General features: G+C 58.3%; 1 protein-coding gene across 4 annotated transcripts in view; it reads left to right on the top strand.

Annotated features, from left to right (window-relative positions):
• The first annotated feature begins 5,308 nt into the window (after positions 1–5,308).
• The window catches only part of KCNIP2 (potassium voltage-gated channel interacting protein 2), a 44,088-nt gene continuing 36,278 nt past the window's right edge, over positions 5,309–13,118 (top strand). For 2 of the 4 annotated variants that reach the window (XM_032116291.1, XM_032116288.1), the window contains exon 1: positions 5,309–5,454. In XM_032116291.1, the coding sequence (XP_031972182.1) occupies positions 5,382–5,454 (73 nt within the window). In that variant the 5' untranslated portion in view covers positions 5,309–5,381. Of the gene's footprint in view, positions 5,455–7,914; positions 8,231–13,118 lie in introns of those variants that run through there. The other 2 variants (XM_032116286.1, XM_032116290.1) reach the window with 2 other exon arrangements.

Below are 13,118 nucleotides of genomic sequence, written 5' to 3'. Positions count from 1 at the left end.
TGGCCCCTCTGCTGTGACCATTGCCCAGCCAGTGGGATGGGATAGGATGGAATGGGATGGGCAGCTGAGAGCAGAGTGCTGAGACCACAGTCACAGCACAGACATCCCCTCCCATGGAGGTGAGCTCGGGCACAGGGCCCTGCCCTGGCAGAACAGGAGGACACGTGTCTGCAGTGTGGACTTGCTCGTGACAGAGACGCACATCTGTTCTTACAGGAGACTTGAGCTGCTGAAAGGGTCCCTGGTGTGGCATCCAGCATGGCATAAATGAAGGTTGGAAATAGTATCTAGTTCCTCTTTAAATAAAAGCTGAGCCCACAGGCACTGAGCACACAAACATGAGATGCTTTGTAATGCTGGGAGGGCTTGTGAGACTCAGGGTATGTCCTGAGCCCAGGACTGCTCCAGTCTCCACTCCCCAGACCAAGTCTTTTCTTCGCACAGATTTTGTATCTGTTATGCAGAAGTGGCAAAGAAACATTCTGGGTGGACACAGCCCCACTGCAGCCCACCCAGCAGTGAGGCCATGCTGGGGAATCCCTCCTTGCTGGAGGCATAAGCAGAGGCAGATTACTGGCTTTCGAGGATACAGAGTGTGATGCAAAGTCCTTTCTCCCTCCTGCACACCCAGATTTCTCACACCTGCTGGTTTGCATTTGACTGAGGAGGTTCCCTTCCTCCTGCAGCATTCCTGCTTGCAAGGCTCTCCCAGCAGCTTGCAGCATCATCTGTTCCTCCTCCAGCTTTGCAAGATTTCTCAGCAGCTGAAATTCCCCCTGGGTCTGAATCTCACAGTGGCTCCCACCTGCCTATGTGGCTCTGCAGGGTGGGTTAGTGGAGATGGGAGCAGCCCTCCCCTGTGTGTGTCCTGGCTGATGTCCTCCTGGGGCATCACCTTCCAAGGACCTGCTGGTCTCCTGTAGCTGTTCCAAGATCCCAGAGACGCATCTCTCTGCAGAGACCAAGGGGCTCGTCTTGGTCTCGTGTCACCCAGATCCATTTCCTCTGCAGCTGTAGTAAACATTGTGGTTTATTCCTGAGTGAGGCCATTTGCCCTGCCTGGAGCCCTCCCCAGACACTTCCATGGCCATGACCATCCCTGCTCTGGACTTGGGGGCCTGTCTGGGTCCTGGGAGGGGAATAGCCCCTGGTGCAGAGCTGCTCATCTCCATCTGCTTGCATATTTGCAAAGGGTGAAGCTGGTTTAAGGAGCTCCTGTTTCTGCCCTCTGCTTCTGGAATCAGTCCCTGGTTACTGCACCCCTTGTCCCAGCCCGGGAGCTGCCTGAGAGCCCTCTCTGCTGTGGAAGCAGAGCTGTCCCTTGTTGCCGAGGGTAAATCTGCGCCCAGAGACAGCAGGAGACCGCAGCCAAAATAGGATTAATGGCATCTTCTGGGAGCACATCCCCGAGGACTGCTGTTGATGACCATGGCTTTAAAATACAGTTAACAGTGGATAAAGCACCGTGATTTCAAGCACTTGACGATTACATCTCTGTTTGAAATTTCCTAAAGATAGGATCAGACTCCTGAGTCCTGCTCTCTGCTTTTTCGACAGAACTAATAAGAATGGAGATATGCAATTAGAGAGTGTACAGGCTGGTAGGGCAGATCAATGCCTTGTAGTTACCTAATGAGGTGTTAAATTTTGTCTTTCCCTCTCCGTGTCCCCCAATCACACCCACCCCCAGCTGTTTGCAGAAAGCAGAGGGCCTGGGGGAGAGCTCCCTGCTCTCTGGGTGCAGACCCCAGTGCTCCTGCCTCCTCTGCAGGGTCTTCTGTGGTTTGGGACTGTCTGGGGTTTTGTGTTGAGCCTGGGGTTTTCAGCAGGAGAGTGTAGGGCCTCGGGCTCCCAGAGCTGGGGTGTCCCAGCAGGGAGCAGGAGGCAGAGATGAGCTGAAGGATCAGCCCAGTACTGCAGGGTGAGTGTCCTGGAGGAGGAGCAGGGATGTGGGTGGGCTCAGCTCTGTCCACCCTGGGTCTGGACGAGGTTGATGGCAGCCTAGCACAGTTCTGCCTCCAGCCAGGCTCTTCATAGGGTGAATTTCCAAACTTGTTGCCTTCCCCAGTTATGACAAGGCTGCTGCAGTGGCCACACGCTGGGCTGGGGACAAACAAGGCTCCTGGACAGCATGGCCCTGCTCGTACTTTCCAGCCTTTCTCACGCTAAGAGCCATTCCTGGCTGCAGCTTCGCTGCCTGGGGAGCAGCAACAATCCTGTGCAGATGTCCCTTATCAAAGCATTGCTGTCTCTGACAGGGTGACAGATAGGCCACTTAGGGGACACGCCTTGTGCTCGGGCCAATGTGAATGAGTGATTTCTGTCATGACGAGGGTGTCTGAGTGGTCGCAGGGACACTCTGCCTCCGAGAGGCACAGGGTCTCGGGTGCACCTCGTGGGGCAGCACCATTTGGGCCCCCAGCCTGCCTCCCTCTTTGCATTTCCTACTCATCACACCCCTCTGCTGGCTGTGCCAAGCCCTGGGGCTGGTTTACGTGGCCCTGTTTCTCTCATGGCTCTCTGCTGCTGTCGCAGAGATGAGTTTGGGGACCTGGGTGTATCCACATGACCCCTACCCACCCTACTAGGCTTGATCCATCCATCTGCCTGCCCTCCACACTTCCCTGATCCTGGGCTTTGGAGTGAGTATGGGCTTCATGGTTAGCTGTGTCTGTGGAGCCGGTGCCATGTGTTGGCCATCTAGAGCATGGCCCTTCCTCCCTGTTACCCCTTGTAACTGGGCTCTGGATTCTCAGGAGCTGACAGAGCTCTTTCTATCCTCTGGAAATAGTTAATCCAGTGACATCTTCCACAGTGCAGACCACCAGCCCTGCCTGTGGCTGACTCCTGCCCATCCTGAGCCTGCTGATTGCTTTTGTGGTGGATGTGGCCAGCAGCAGCCAGGCTGCACAAGGCACACTTTGATTAAAGCCTCAGACACTGCTTAGGTGATTTTCCTCAGCCTGGCCCAGTCTTTTTGCATCTGCCACACGTCCCAGTGAGACTGAGATGTGTTGCAAGGGATGCTCAGCATTCCGGGGTGACTTTGCTGCTGTGCCTGTCCTTGGCCAGATGTTCACCGAGGCATCTCTGCACCCAGTGCACCCACAGCAGGGCACCTGTCTGGGCCTGGACAAGAGGGCAGAGACCAGACCCATTCCTGCTTCTCCCACCCTGGCATCCTGCAGACCCCCAGTGCCCAGAGGAACATTTAGGGGAGGACATTGTTTTTTTCCCAAGCAGAGAAAGGCTCAAAGGCTGTGAATCCTGGCACAATGCCCAGCCCTTGTGTCTGCTAAGGAAAGAAGCTGTAACCAGTGATCAAGTGAGTTGTGTCCCCCTTTTTCTACACTGTGGGGAGGGTGGGGTATGTCAGCCTGGGCCTGGGGCTGCCCCATCCCACCCTGTGATACCCATCAAACCGCCCAGCTTCCCCCCTCTCCCTAGCCTGGCAAAGCATCTCTTGCTTGCCTGCCGGAACAGGAGCACTTAGCTGGGATAAAAATAGCCATGTTTGCCTCCCAATGGACCAGGGATGGCAGAAGGTGAAAACTTCCCTGTTGCAGCTCTGCTGGGCTTGCCACATCCATAGCAGGATGGACCCCGAGGAAGGTGAAGTCAGTGGGTGAGCGTGGGCACGGATCAGGCAGCCCTCCCAACCTACTTCCCTGGGACACTGCTGGTCCCCGAGGACGGCCAAGAAAATGTGGCCAAGCACGTGGTGGAGAGGTTGGAGGAGGGAGGTTGAGGAGGCCAGGGAGCAGCCAGATGGACAAACCCAGAAGTGCAGGGGATCTGTGGGCTGGCCAGGCTCCAGCTTTGCTTCTCAGGTGAAGCAGAGGGGGCACTGCCAGAGCTGTCCTGGGAGTTTCTCTCCAGCCAGTCAGTGCATGCAGGCTCCGTGCATTGGCCGGGCCACAGGGAGGGCTGAGGGAATGTGTTTAGTTCTCTGAGCATTTCTCCACTGCGTTTTCCTTGCTAAATGGCTCTTATTTTTAGATCCAGGCAGTTGCTAAGCATCACTGCCTCGCTAAGGCGGCTTCTTTCATGGCTTGACACCAAAGCACGCTGACAACACGCTGCCTCGTGAGCATGGCCCTCCCTCCTCGCTGATCTGGATTCCCTTCTGCCCCGCGGCTTCTGTGGGCCGGGCTGGGCACAGGGATCAGGAGGGATGCTTTGCCTCCTCCCGCAGCCGCTGCTCTCCTCTGTCTCTCTCTGCATGGGTGAGAGAAGGAAGGGAGGAGCTCTGGGAAGCGCTGGGAGGTGGACAGCCCCTGAGATGTGCCCAGGACCCCTGCCATGGTGCAAACAGTCAGTACTCAGGCAGTGGCATGACAAAAGCCCCTGGCTTTGTCCATGGAGGGGACTCTCCAGCACAGTCTGCATCTCCCGGGGATGGCATCGTGCACAGATGACAACAAATCACCAGGGGCAGCAGCGGGACATCAAGTTCCCAGTGCCAGATGTACCGGTGGGCTGTGAGCTCCTCTCTTGGCAGCATTGTGCCTCTGGAAGCCTCCCCAAGTATGCTGCTGCTTCACCCTTTCCCTGGGGCTGCAGGGGATGGGGGTAAAATCCTGCTGGAGACTCTAACCCTGCGTGGAAAGCCATGCTCGGGATGGGGACGGCAGTGGGACCCGCTTCTGCGCTCAGCTGCAGGCAGGGGGACCTGGCCGCCCTCCCCACACCTCTCCTACATCTCTTGACCCCTGCCCATCCCCTCCGTCTCGGACCGATTTCTCATCCAGCGTCTCCCCCGAGGCGGAGATGCAACAGCCCCGCGGGACTGGGCAGGGCTGGGTTTCCGCCCCTGGGGGTCCCACGGCGCAGCCCGGCATGGGCACCGACACGCAGGGCTCGGGGGATCCTCGCTCCCCCGCAGTGGGCTGTGGGGTTATGCGCCCCTCCTGCCCCACGCCTTCTCCATCTCTGTCCCCTTCTCCGTCCCTGCGCGGTGCCTGACCCCCGGGGCTCTCCCGAACCGCCGGAGACCGCACCTCGGGGCAGTCCGGAGCAGCTCTCTCCCTGCCTCTTCCTGGGAGCGCCCCCGCTCTCCGCCCCCCACCCGTGCCTCAGTTTCCCCGCGGTGGTGGGGCCGGGCTGGCGGCTCCCGGGAGGAGGCGGGGAAGCACGGGAGGGAGGGGGCGGCCGTGCCCAGCCCCGGCGGCGGCGGCGGGGACCGGGGCGGCTGCGCGCTCCTGCTGCCGTGCCGAGCCGTGCCGAGCCGAGCTCCCGGCACCGCCGGCCCCTTGCCGCTGCCGCGCTGAGCGGCGCGGGCGGCGGGGCGGGGGGAGGCGGCGGCCGCGGGCCGCCCCTGCCCGCCGGCGCAGCCCGTGCGCCCCGTCGCCGTTCCCCCCGCCGCTTGGCGGGGCGGGAAGATGCGGAGCAAGGGCAGGAAGGAGAGCCTGTCCGACTCCCGCGACCTGGACGGCTCCTACGACCAGCTGACGGGTGAGTGTCGCCTCCGGGGAAGGTGCAGCAGCCACTCGGACCACGGCGCGGGGCGGTCCCGGGCACCCGCTTCCAGCCCCGCTGAGCCCCGCTCCCTGCCCGCTCCGCTTCGCCGCACGCTTTGCTCGGGGAGAGGGGGAACGGCCGCGACCCCGGCGCTAGAGCAGGGGGACAGTCCCGACCCCCGGGGGGGAGGATGCTCCGGGGGCGATAGGGAGGCAGAGGTTGTCCCTGGGCAAGGAAAAGGCCCCGGACGGGGGGTGGGATGCTTGGATCGCTTTTGGCCATCCCCCAAGCTCACACTCCCTCACTGTTACTCTCAAGCCCCTCGGGACACCAGGGTCTGGTGCTGGGCTCTCTCTGCCATCCCTCGGCCCCCCCCTGCACCCTGGGGTGGCACAGCAGCATCCCGGCAGCAGGTTCTGTAGGAAAGACAGGCTCACTCCCCTCAGAAAACCCCAGCAGCACCACGGTGCCTGGTGTCTTCACCGGTCACTCGGTGTCCCCTAGAGCCTCCCTTGAGACGTCCTGCTCGTGGATGGGGGAGCTGTGGGACAGAGAGGATTAAGAGGACTCATTTGTGATCCTGTTATATTCCACTCCATCCTCTGCCCCATCAGGGAATTGCCGACCATCCCATATCCTGCAACATCTGTCCACCCGTCACACCTCATCCTCCACTGTCCGATAAGGAAGCAGCTGGGATGGAGCTGGCAACAGCCCTCCTTCCCCACGTGTTCTCCACAGATCAGGCCAAATCCTGTGCCCTTTCAGGGCCTCTGTCGCAGCAGCTGTGAAATGGGGCAGCAGTTCCCACCTGCTTTCTGGGACCCACAATGGAGCTGAACCTTTCCTTAGCCAGTGGGGTTCGGTGTCCTTGTGCCGCAGGCACTGTTGTGTGTGCACAGGCGGCTTCCCCGAGTCCCGGTGATGCTTTTTCTGCTAAAGTCTGGGGTGGGTTTCAGGATTTGCTCTAGAATTTCAAATAGTTGGTGGTAGCAGGGCAGGACCCCTGTTCTGCTTTCCTGAGCAGCCCCACACATGGGAAATGCTGCTTACTGTCGGCCCAAACGTGCTGCAGGGAAGATATTTTTGAGCTGTGTAGGAAATTGGAACCCACACACAACTTTTGGTTTCTCCGGTAACTTTAAAATGTCCATATGGATTTAAATCAAATCAAAGTTAAAAATAAATTCTAGTCTCTCCAAGACTGAGACCTTTTATGCCTGGGCTTACCTCTGAGCCAGCTGTGCAGCAGGAACCTGGATGGAGTGGAGCTGTGCCACCATGCAAGTCCCTGCCCACAGGGATGGAGCTTTGGGGAACTCTTTGGGGAATAAGGCTGGAAATATCTGCCCCATTTCCCAGAGTGGGAAACGGGCCCTGTAGGGCATGTCACTCATTTGCTATCACTGTCAAGTCAGTGACCTGCCAGGGAAGAGCCTGCAGTAGCACCACAGAGGAGAGGGAGCTGGCCCTAGTGGCACTGATTTTCCCTGCGCTGGCTGAATGCACTGAAGCTGACCCCCCTGTGGAGGGAAAGTTGTCCTTCTCCCAGAAAGTGTGGAAGCGATGCAGGCAGGAGATGGGATGCAACCTTAGCTCTAGGGAGCATTTACTGTCTTGACCCCATGGCTTCTAACCTGATCTTGGCTCTCCTGATATCCTGGAGATATGGTAAGGAGCTGGGACCTCCACAGTGCTGTAGCAAAGCCCTGGGGTGAAGCCGGCAGTGCCAGTGTAGGCTGTCTCTTGCTGCAGATGGGAGGGTTGCTGCTGGCACCTGCTGTTTGGTAGCTCAGCTCTGCTTGGGGTCAAGCACGAGCAGTTTGGGGTGTTCCTGCAGCTTTGGAGACCCCCATCCATCAGGGTGTGCCAGAGTTTAGAGGACATCTGCCATGCAAGAGTTGTTAACTGAGAGATGATTTGGTGTCAGGCAGGGCGACAGCCCCACGGGAGCTCCAGCAGTTGCTGGCGTGTACAGGGACAGCAGTCAGTCCTGCTGCCTCCCCATCACTGCCCGAAAAACCAGGGGTGAGCAATGTGATTCTCACCTATGCATGCCCAGAGAAGGATCAGCAGTACCCACTTCCAGAAGAAGGAGAGGGGCTAACAGGAAGCAGGGCCCCCAGCTGTGCTCAGGGTAGAAACTCTCCTCAATGTCCACTCATTCTTAATTTTAAAAAGCTGTTGAAAATGAGGGTGCAGTGACAGCCCCCACTCCCTGCGGCGTCTCCAGCGATGCCCATCTGCCCCGGCTATGTGGGCATGTGGATGTGTGTGCGAGAGGCCCGAGTGAATGAGAACTGCCTGCGTGTGAGCAGGGGGGAGAGCAGCAGCGCTCCCTGTGCCGGGGGAACGCCGGCTGGCTGCTCTGGGGCGAGCCGGGACGGCCCCTGCCTGTGCTGGCCCCGGTGCGGCGGCGCGGGGCAGAGGCAGAAAGCAGCTATGCCTGCCTGGCTGCTGAGCCTGTGGCTGGGCACCCACCTGGGGATTAAGGAGAGAAATGTTTAGGTTACACCACCAGGAAATTAAACTGGTCCATTTCTGGGATATTTAGATGACGCTAGCGAGAAATAAAAGCCATCCATAAATCACATTATTCCTCCAGCCTCTAATGGCATGAGCGATTAGTGTGCAAGCAGAGCCCAGAGCCACTGTCTCAGGACTGCTCTGGCCATGGCTCTCCATGCAGAAGAAATGCGAATCCAGTGCCACTTTGTCCCGAGAAGCGCAGGTACTGCATCCCTGACCCTGAATGCTGGCAGTGTGAGAGGTGAGTGAACTCGGAGGAGGGTTTCCCTCCTGCCTGATGCTCCACAGGGATGTGTGGGGCATCAGGGCTGCCCTAGCTCCAGATGGGGAGCAGGGGTGGGTGGCCTGGGACTTGTCTTACCCCATTGGACAAGCCCCTCCTAGCCATGCTGTATCCTGTGAGTGGGACAGCATGTGCCAGCACGGGGTCAATATCTAGCCTGTTTGGGGTGAGGCAAACCCCCTAACTGCCTTTTGGAAAGATGATGGATTCATCTCCAGGGCTGTTTGGTCCCCAAAAAGGGGTTAGGAGGCTCACTTTTCACCCTTGCTTTTTCACATCTGCTTTTTTCCTCCAGTTGTCATGATCTGGGGACTCAAGCAACCGCTTTGCTCCACCCCAAAGGCAGCCGCAGCATTTGCAGGGTTGAGCAATTGCTATAGAGATCATCTGCAGAGCTTTGGGATCCTCCTGTCTCCAGAGACACAGCTGATGGATGGGGACTCCCCAAATCCTAGCAATTTGAGAAGCCCACCCTGTGAGATGAAAGCCATAGGCAGCAGCATAGCGGCAGCGCAGCATCTGGCTGAGCTCTACTCCCTGCCTGGAGGGTGTTTCAGAGGTGTTTCTCCCCACGGCAGTAAGAAAGGAGAGGTGGAGCCAAGCTATCCCCCACAGACACATTAGAAGGAGAACAGGCCAGTCGGGTCGATGGGAGGACCGTGGGAGCAGGGTTCTGGTTCCTGCCATGGGATAAAGCTGAGGAGCTGCGTCCCAGCAGTGCCGTAGGAGGGTCCCAGGTGATGGGCAGATCTAGAGCTGTGCCAGGGGCTTGTTCTTCTGCCGGCAAACCCGGCAGCTTCATCGTGTCTGCTCACAGCCCATGATCAGCCAGGTGGGGGGAATATCTCCACCAGCCTGCCATAGCGTAGGACTTCCATCTGCACGGGGGATAATTTATTTCCCAGAGTGTGGAGGAGGTGTCAGTACTAGCCTGTCCTAAATAATAGCATGTGTAGGGGGAAGCCCTGGTGTCTGCTGGAGTGACAGGGTCATTGGGTGGGAGCAAGGGCATGAGCAGGCAGGGGCTGGCCAGGAGCCTGGCTGCAAGTGTGCACGGCAGGTTGTGTGCTGTGCCCGTGTGCTGGGTGGGTCCCAGGGAGGGGGCTGGGGTGGAGACGGTGCCCAAGACCAGCTCGCCCACATCCAGAATAAAGGTCTTTCTCTTGTCCAGTTGCTTCCTCGGGAACAGCCCTGGGTGCACAGCCCTGCCCTCACGAGTCTGGCAGGGCCAGCTGCCTGCATCCCTCTGGTCTCTGCCAGGCATGGGCTGTCCCCTCCTCCTAGGAGCAGCCCCCAGGAGGAGTGACACCCACCAGTGTCCTTCCCCTGGGTGTCTGACCTGTGGAAACGGCGTGTTGCCCACCCCCCTGCTCCCCCGCTAACCTGCCTCCCCTCCTGCTGCTGCCCCACGCGACCTCCCTCTGCTTGCCCCTTCTGTTCCTGCAGTCTGGCAGTGAGGCTGGGCTGGAAGCCACGCTGACCCTCGAGCCAGGTCCCCAAGCTCCCAGGAGGTCCTCTGCCAGGGTGGGGTACTGTAGGGAAGGGTGTCCCCGTTGTGTGCCAGGGTTAGGGGCTCCCATGGGTCATCTCTGTGCCAAAGCGCCTTGCCCTCAGTGGCTGCTGCACCTTCTCGGGGTGATGCGACTGTTGCCTGACTCTGCCTCATCTCTGTCTGCTGTCTCCCTCCTTCTGGCATCTGTACCCTCTTCCTCTTCCCTTTTTGCTGTCCTGGCTTGTCTGCAGTCCTCTGATGCTGATGACTCCTCTCTCATGGGGTGTTGTGGCATTGCTGAGATCCTGAGGGTCGCTGATGGAGGGGATGCTGCTCCTAGCCACGCATGGGGCAAGCAGCATGTGAGTGATGCTGCTGGGTACCTCTGCTCATGTGCAGGTTGGATTTCACAGGTGGAAAGGCTGGAGCTGAGGTTTTGGCAGCCACTGCTGCATCCCTGCAAGCAAAGGCAGGTTGGAGTCCATGGGGAATTGGTGGCACAGGATTAATTGACAGGAAGTTCTCGGATTTGGTTGGGGCGGTTAAACGGCTGATCGCTACAGATGCTGATGCATAATTCATGGACTGTCGAAACTTCGGCCAAGCTCCTGCTGCACCGGGCTGGCCAAGCACAGGCTCTTTCACCATTTCTGTGTCTCGGCATAGAGTTTTTCCTCACTGTTGGCTGCGTTACAGCTGGAGAAGGTGTCTCGACTTGGTGGTGCTGTTCTCATACTGTGTGTTGTGCTGGAACCAGTTGCCCTCAGAGCTTTGGGAGCCAGGACATGAGGAGGTTTGGTCCCTGGAGCAAACTCTGGTTTCTTCCAGGCTGTATTGGGTCCATATGTCCCAGCTGGAGCTGAGCCTCATGCCTTAACAGCCTGGACATCAGTGGGTTGTGCCAGCCCTGAAGGACAGGAGAGACCCCATCCATGAAGCTGCCCCTGCCTCCCTTGCTGGCTCTCCTCATTAGTGATGTTTTCATTAGGGGAAGTGGTTTGGTTTTGTTTAAGCCAAATTGCTGTGCTTGGGAGATGATAAATCCATCTGCTGGCAGATCGCTCTCCTGCCGCCGGGATGGATCCCAGCCCTGCTCTCTAATCGTGCCGCAGATAAATGAGCCTTTAGTGAAATGAATCTCCCTGCCATCCCTCGCCGGGGGGGGGCTGAGCTGGGTGGGATGATGCCATGGTGAGGGGCTCTGGCTTGAGGTGGGGAATCACAACCCTTCACTAACACTGTAGAACTCTGAGGGTGGTTATTGCTGAGCAGGTGAACTGCTGGGGCTGTTGGAAGCGGCTTCCCTAGGAGCAAAGAGGCAGAGGAGCCCCTTTCTATGGGGCAGGGTCTGTGGATGGGTGTAGGGGTCGTGTTCAACCCATTGTCCATGCCAGAGTGCTCTGCTGGCAGCTGGGGCTGGGTGCATGCCATGCCATGGGGGTGAGTGGCCCCGCTCCCAGCAATACCCCCCCGAGGGCTTTGCAAATGTTCTGTGGCAGCCGGGCTGTGCTGGGTGGGAGGCTCTTACTGGGGTCCTCCTGTCCCCGAGCTGCCGTGGCTCTGGCTGCTTCTGGCTTTTAAGTAAATTTGTCTTCCGCTTCAAATGAAAATGGGTGGTGCAGCCCCTGGGGAGCAGTGAGAGTAATTAGCTTGTTTGCAGATGGAGCCCTGCGGGAGGGGAGCTGGGGGGGTGTGGAGGGCTGCCACCTTCACTGCCTCTGAACCTGGGCTTCCTTGAATGTTTCTTCTCTGGTCCACACAGGGCAAGTCACCGATGGACACTCCTGGGCAGGGAAGGCACTCACTGGCATTGACATGCACTTACGTGTCCACGCCTTGCTCACCTCTCCAGCCCCAAAGGCTCAGCTCCATCAGGTTCCAGATGACTCCAGCCCCATTTTGGCAGGAAGCACTCTGCTTTTGAACCTGTTGGGTAGGAGATGCCTCCTGTTCAGGGAGCTGGCACCCCTCCCAACCCCAGGCTGGTGTTGGCATTGCTGCTGGGGACTCTGGGCAAGAAGGTCAATGTCCCATCCATGCTGCTCCTGCTCACTCCACCTGGGGACGTGGGGGCCCTTGAGACCCTGAGGTCTGCAGGACATACAAGCAGGAGCCCCGGCTCTGAGCCTGCGTGATTACCCAATTCCTGTGCCAGCTTCATCTGCAGTGAGTGTTTTAGGGGTTGTGCCTGTGCAAGTGGGGGCACTGCACACCCCTGCATGCAAACAAACCCAATCCACTCTCCACTTAGAGAGCCTAGGGCCATAACTGGGACAGGCAGATGGCTTTGTTCTGGATGGGAGCCAGGTGTGGGGTCTGACTGCTCACAGACAGGTCCATCAGGGACCATGCTGCAGAAGCAGCAGTGCCCGTAGGAAGGCAAGGAACACTCAGAGCCCCAAGGGATGGTGCCAGGCTGGCAGTGGAGATGGACAGCTTCACCTGCAGTCCTTCTCCAGGGAGCAGGTCAGGGACAATGATGGAGTAACTATATCAGCAGGTGGGATGGTGGCACAAATCTGCTGCTACAGCCACAGCTCTGCCCTGCAGAGACTTGAGAGCTGGATAGGATTGGACACCCTGGTCTGTCCTGCTGTCCCTGTGAGACACTTCCCATGGCAGTGACATTCCTCCTGGGGAGAGGCTCGACAATCTGAAGCAGAGGAAGGTTTCTTGGCAAGATGCTACCATGAGAGACTGGCATGACCCTGTCACTAAGCCTCTGTGGGGTAGAAAGTGGGACCCTGCTCCTGGCTTCAGGCACTGCCCCCAGCAGCAGAGCTGGGATGCACCAACTCCCTTACCTGTCCTCTTCCCATTACCAACCACACATCTGGACACCAAAAATGTGCTTTTTAGGGATGGAGTATTATTGGTGATGGGCTGGCCAGGATCTGAGTCACAGGGAAGAGGGGTTTCCTTGACCCAGCTGGGGAAGGTGTAGCCCTGTGGGATGCAGGGAGGCACCAGAAAACTCACACACCCATCAGGAGCCAGGTCAGGAACCAGGGAAGAGCCGTCTGTCTGCTTTCACCGGTTACTGCAGGCCGTGCAGCTGTGGTGGGGTGAAATGAGAACCGGCCTGCTTGCTAACAAGATTAGACAGGCGAGCCATTGCTCCTGGCCCCTTTGGTTAATTGCTTCTTCCTAGATTGAATTTTTTAAAATTGCATTGCTTACAGAAAGCCCCTGAATGGGTTTAAAGGCAATAATCCGCCCGGCCCTCTGTCACTGCAAGGACCCCCCCGGGGCTACTTGGCAGTGGGTTGTTGTGAAGTCCCTGGTGTGTCTCCACGTGTCTCTGGTGTCCCCAGGAGGTGGCTGGCAGCACTGGCCCTTGACAGCTCCTGATTT

This window comes from Corvus moneduloides, chromosome 8 (assembly GCF_009650955.1).
Source record: "Corvus moneduloides isolate bCorMon1 chromosome 8, bCorMon1.pri, whole genome shotgun sequence".
Lineage (NCBI taxonomy): Eukaryota > Metazoa > Chordata > Aves > Passeriformes > Corvidae > Corvus > Corvus moneduloides.
This window is presented reverse-complemented; position numbering and strand designations above follow the sequence as displayed.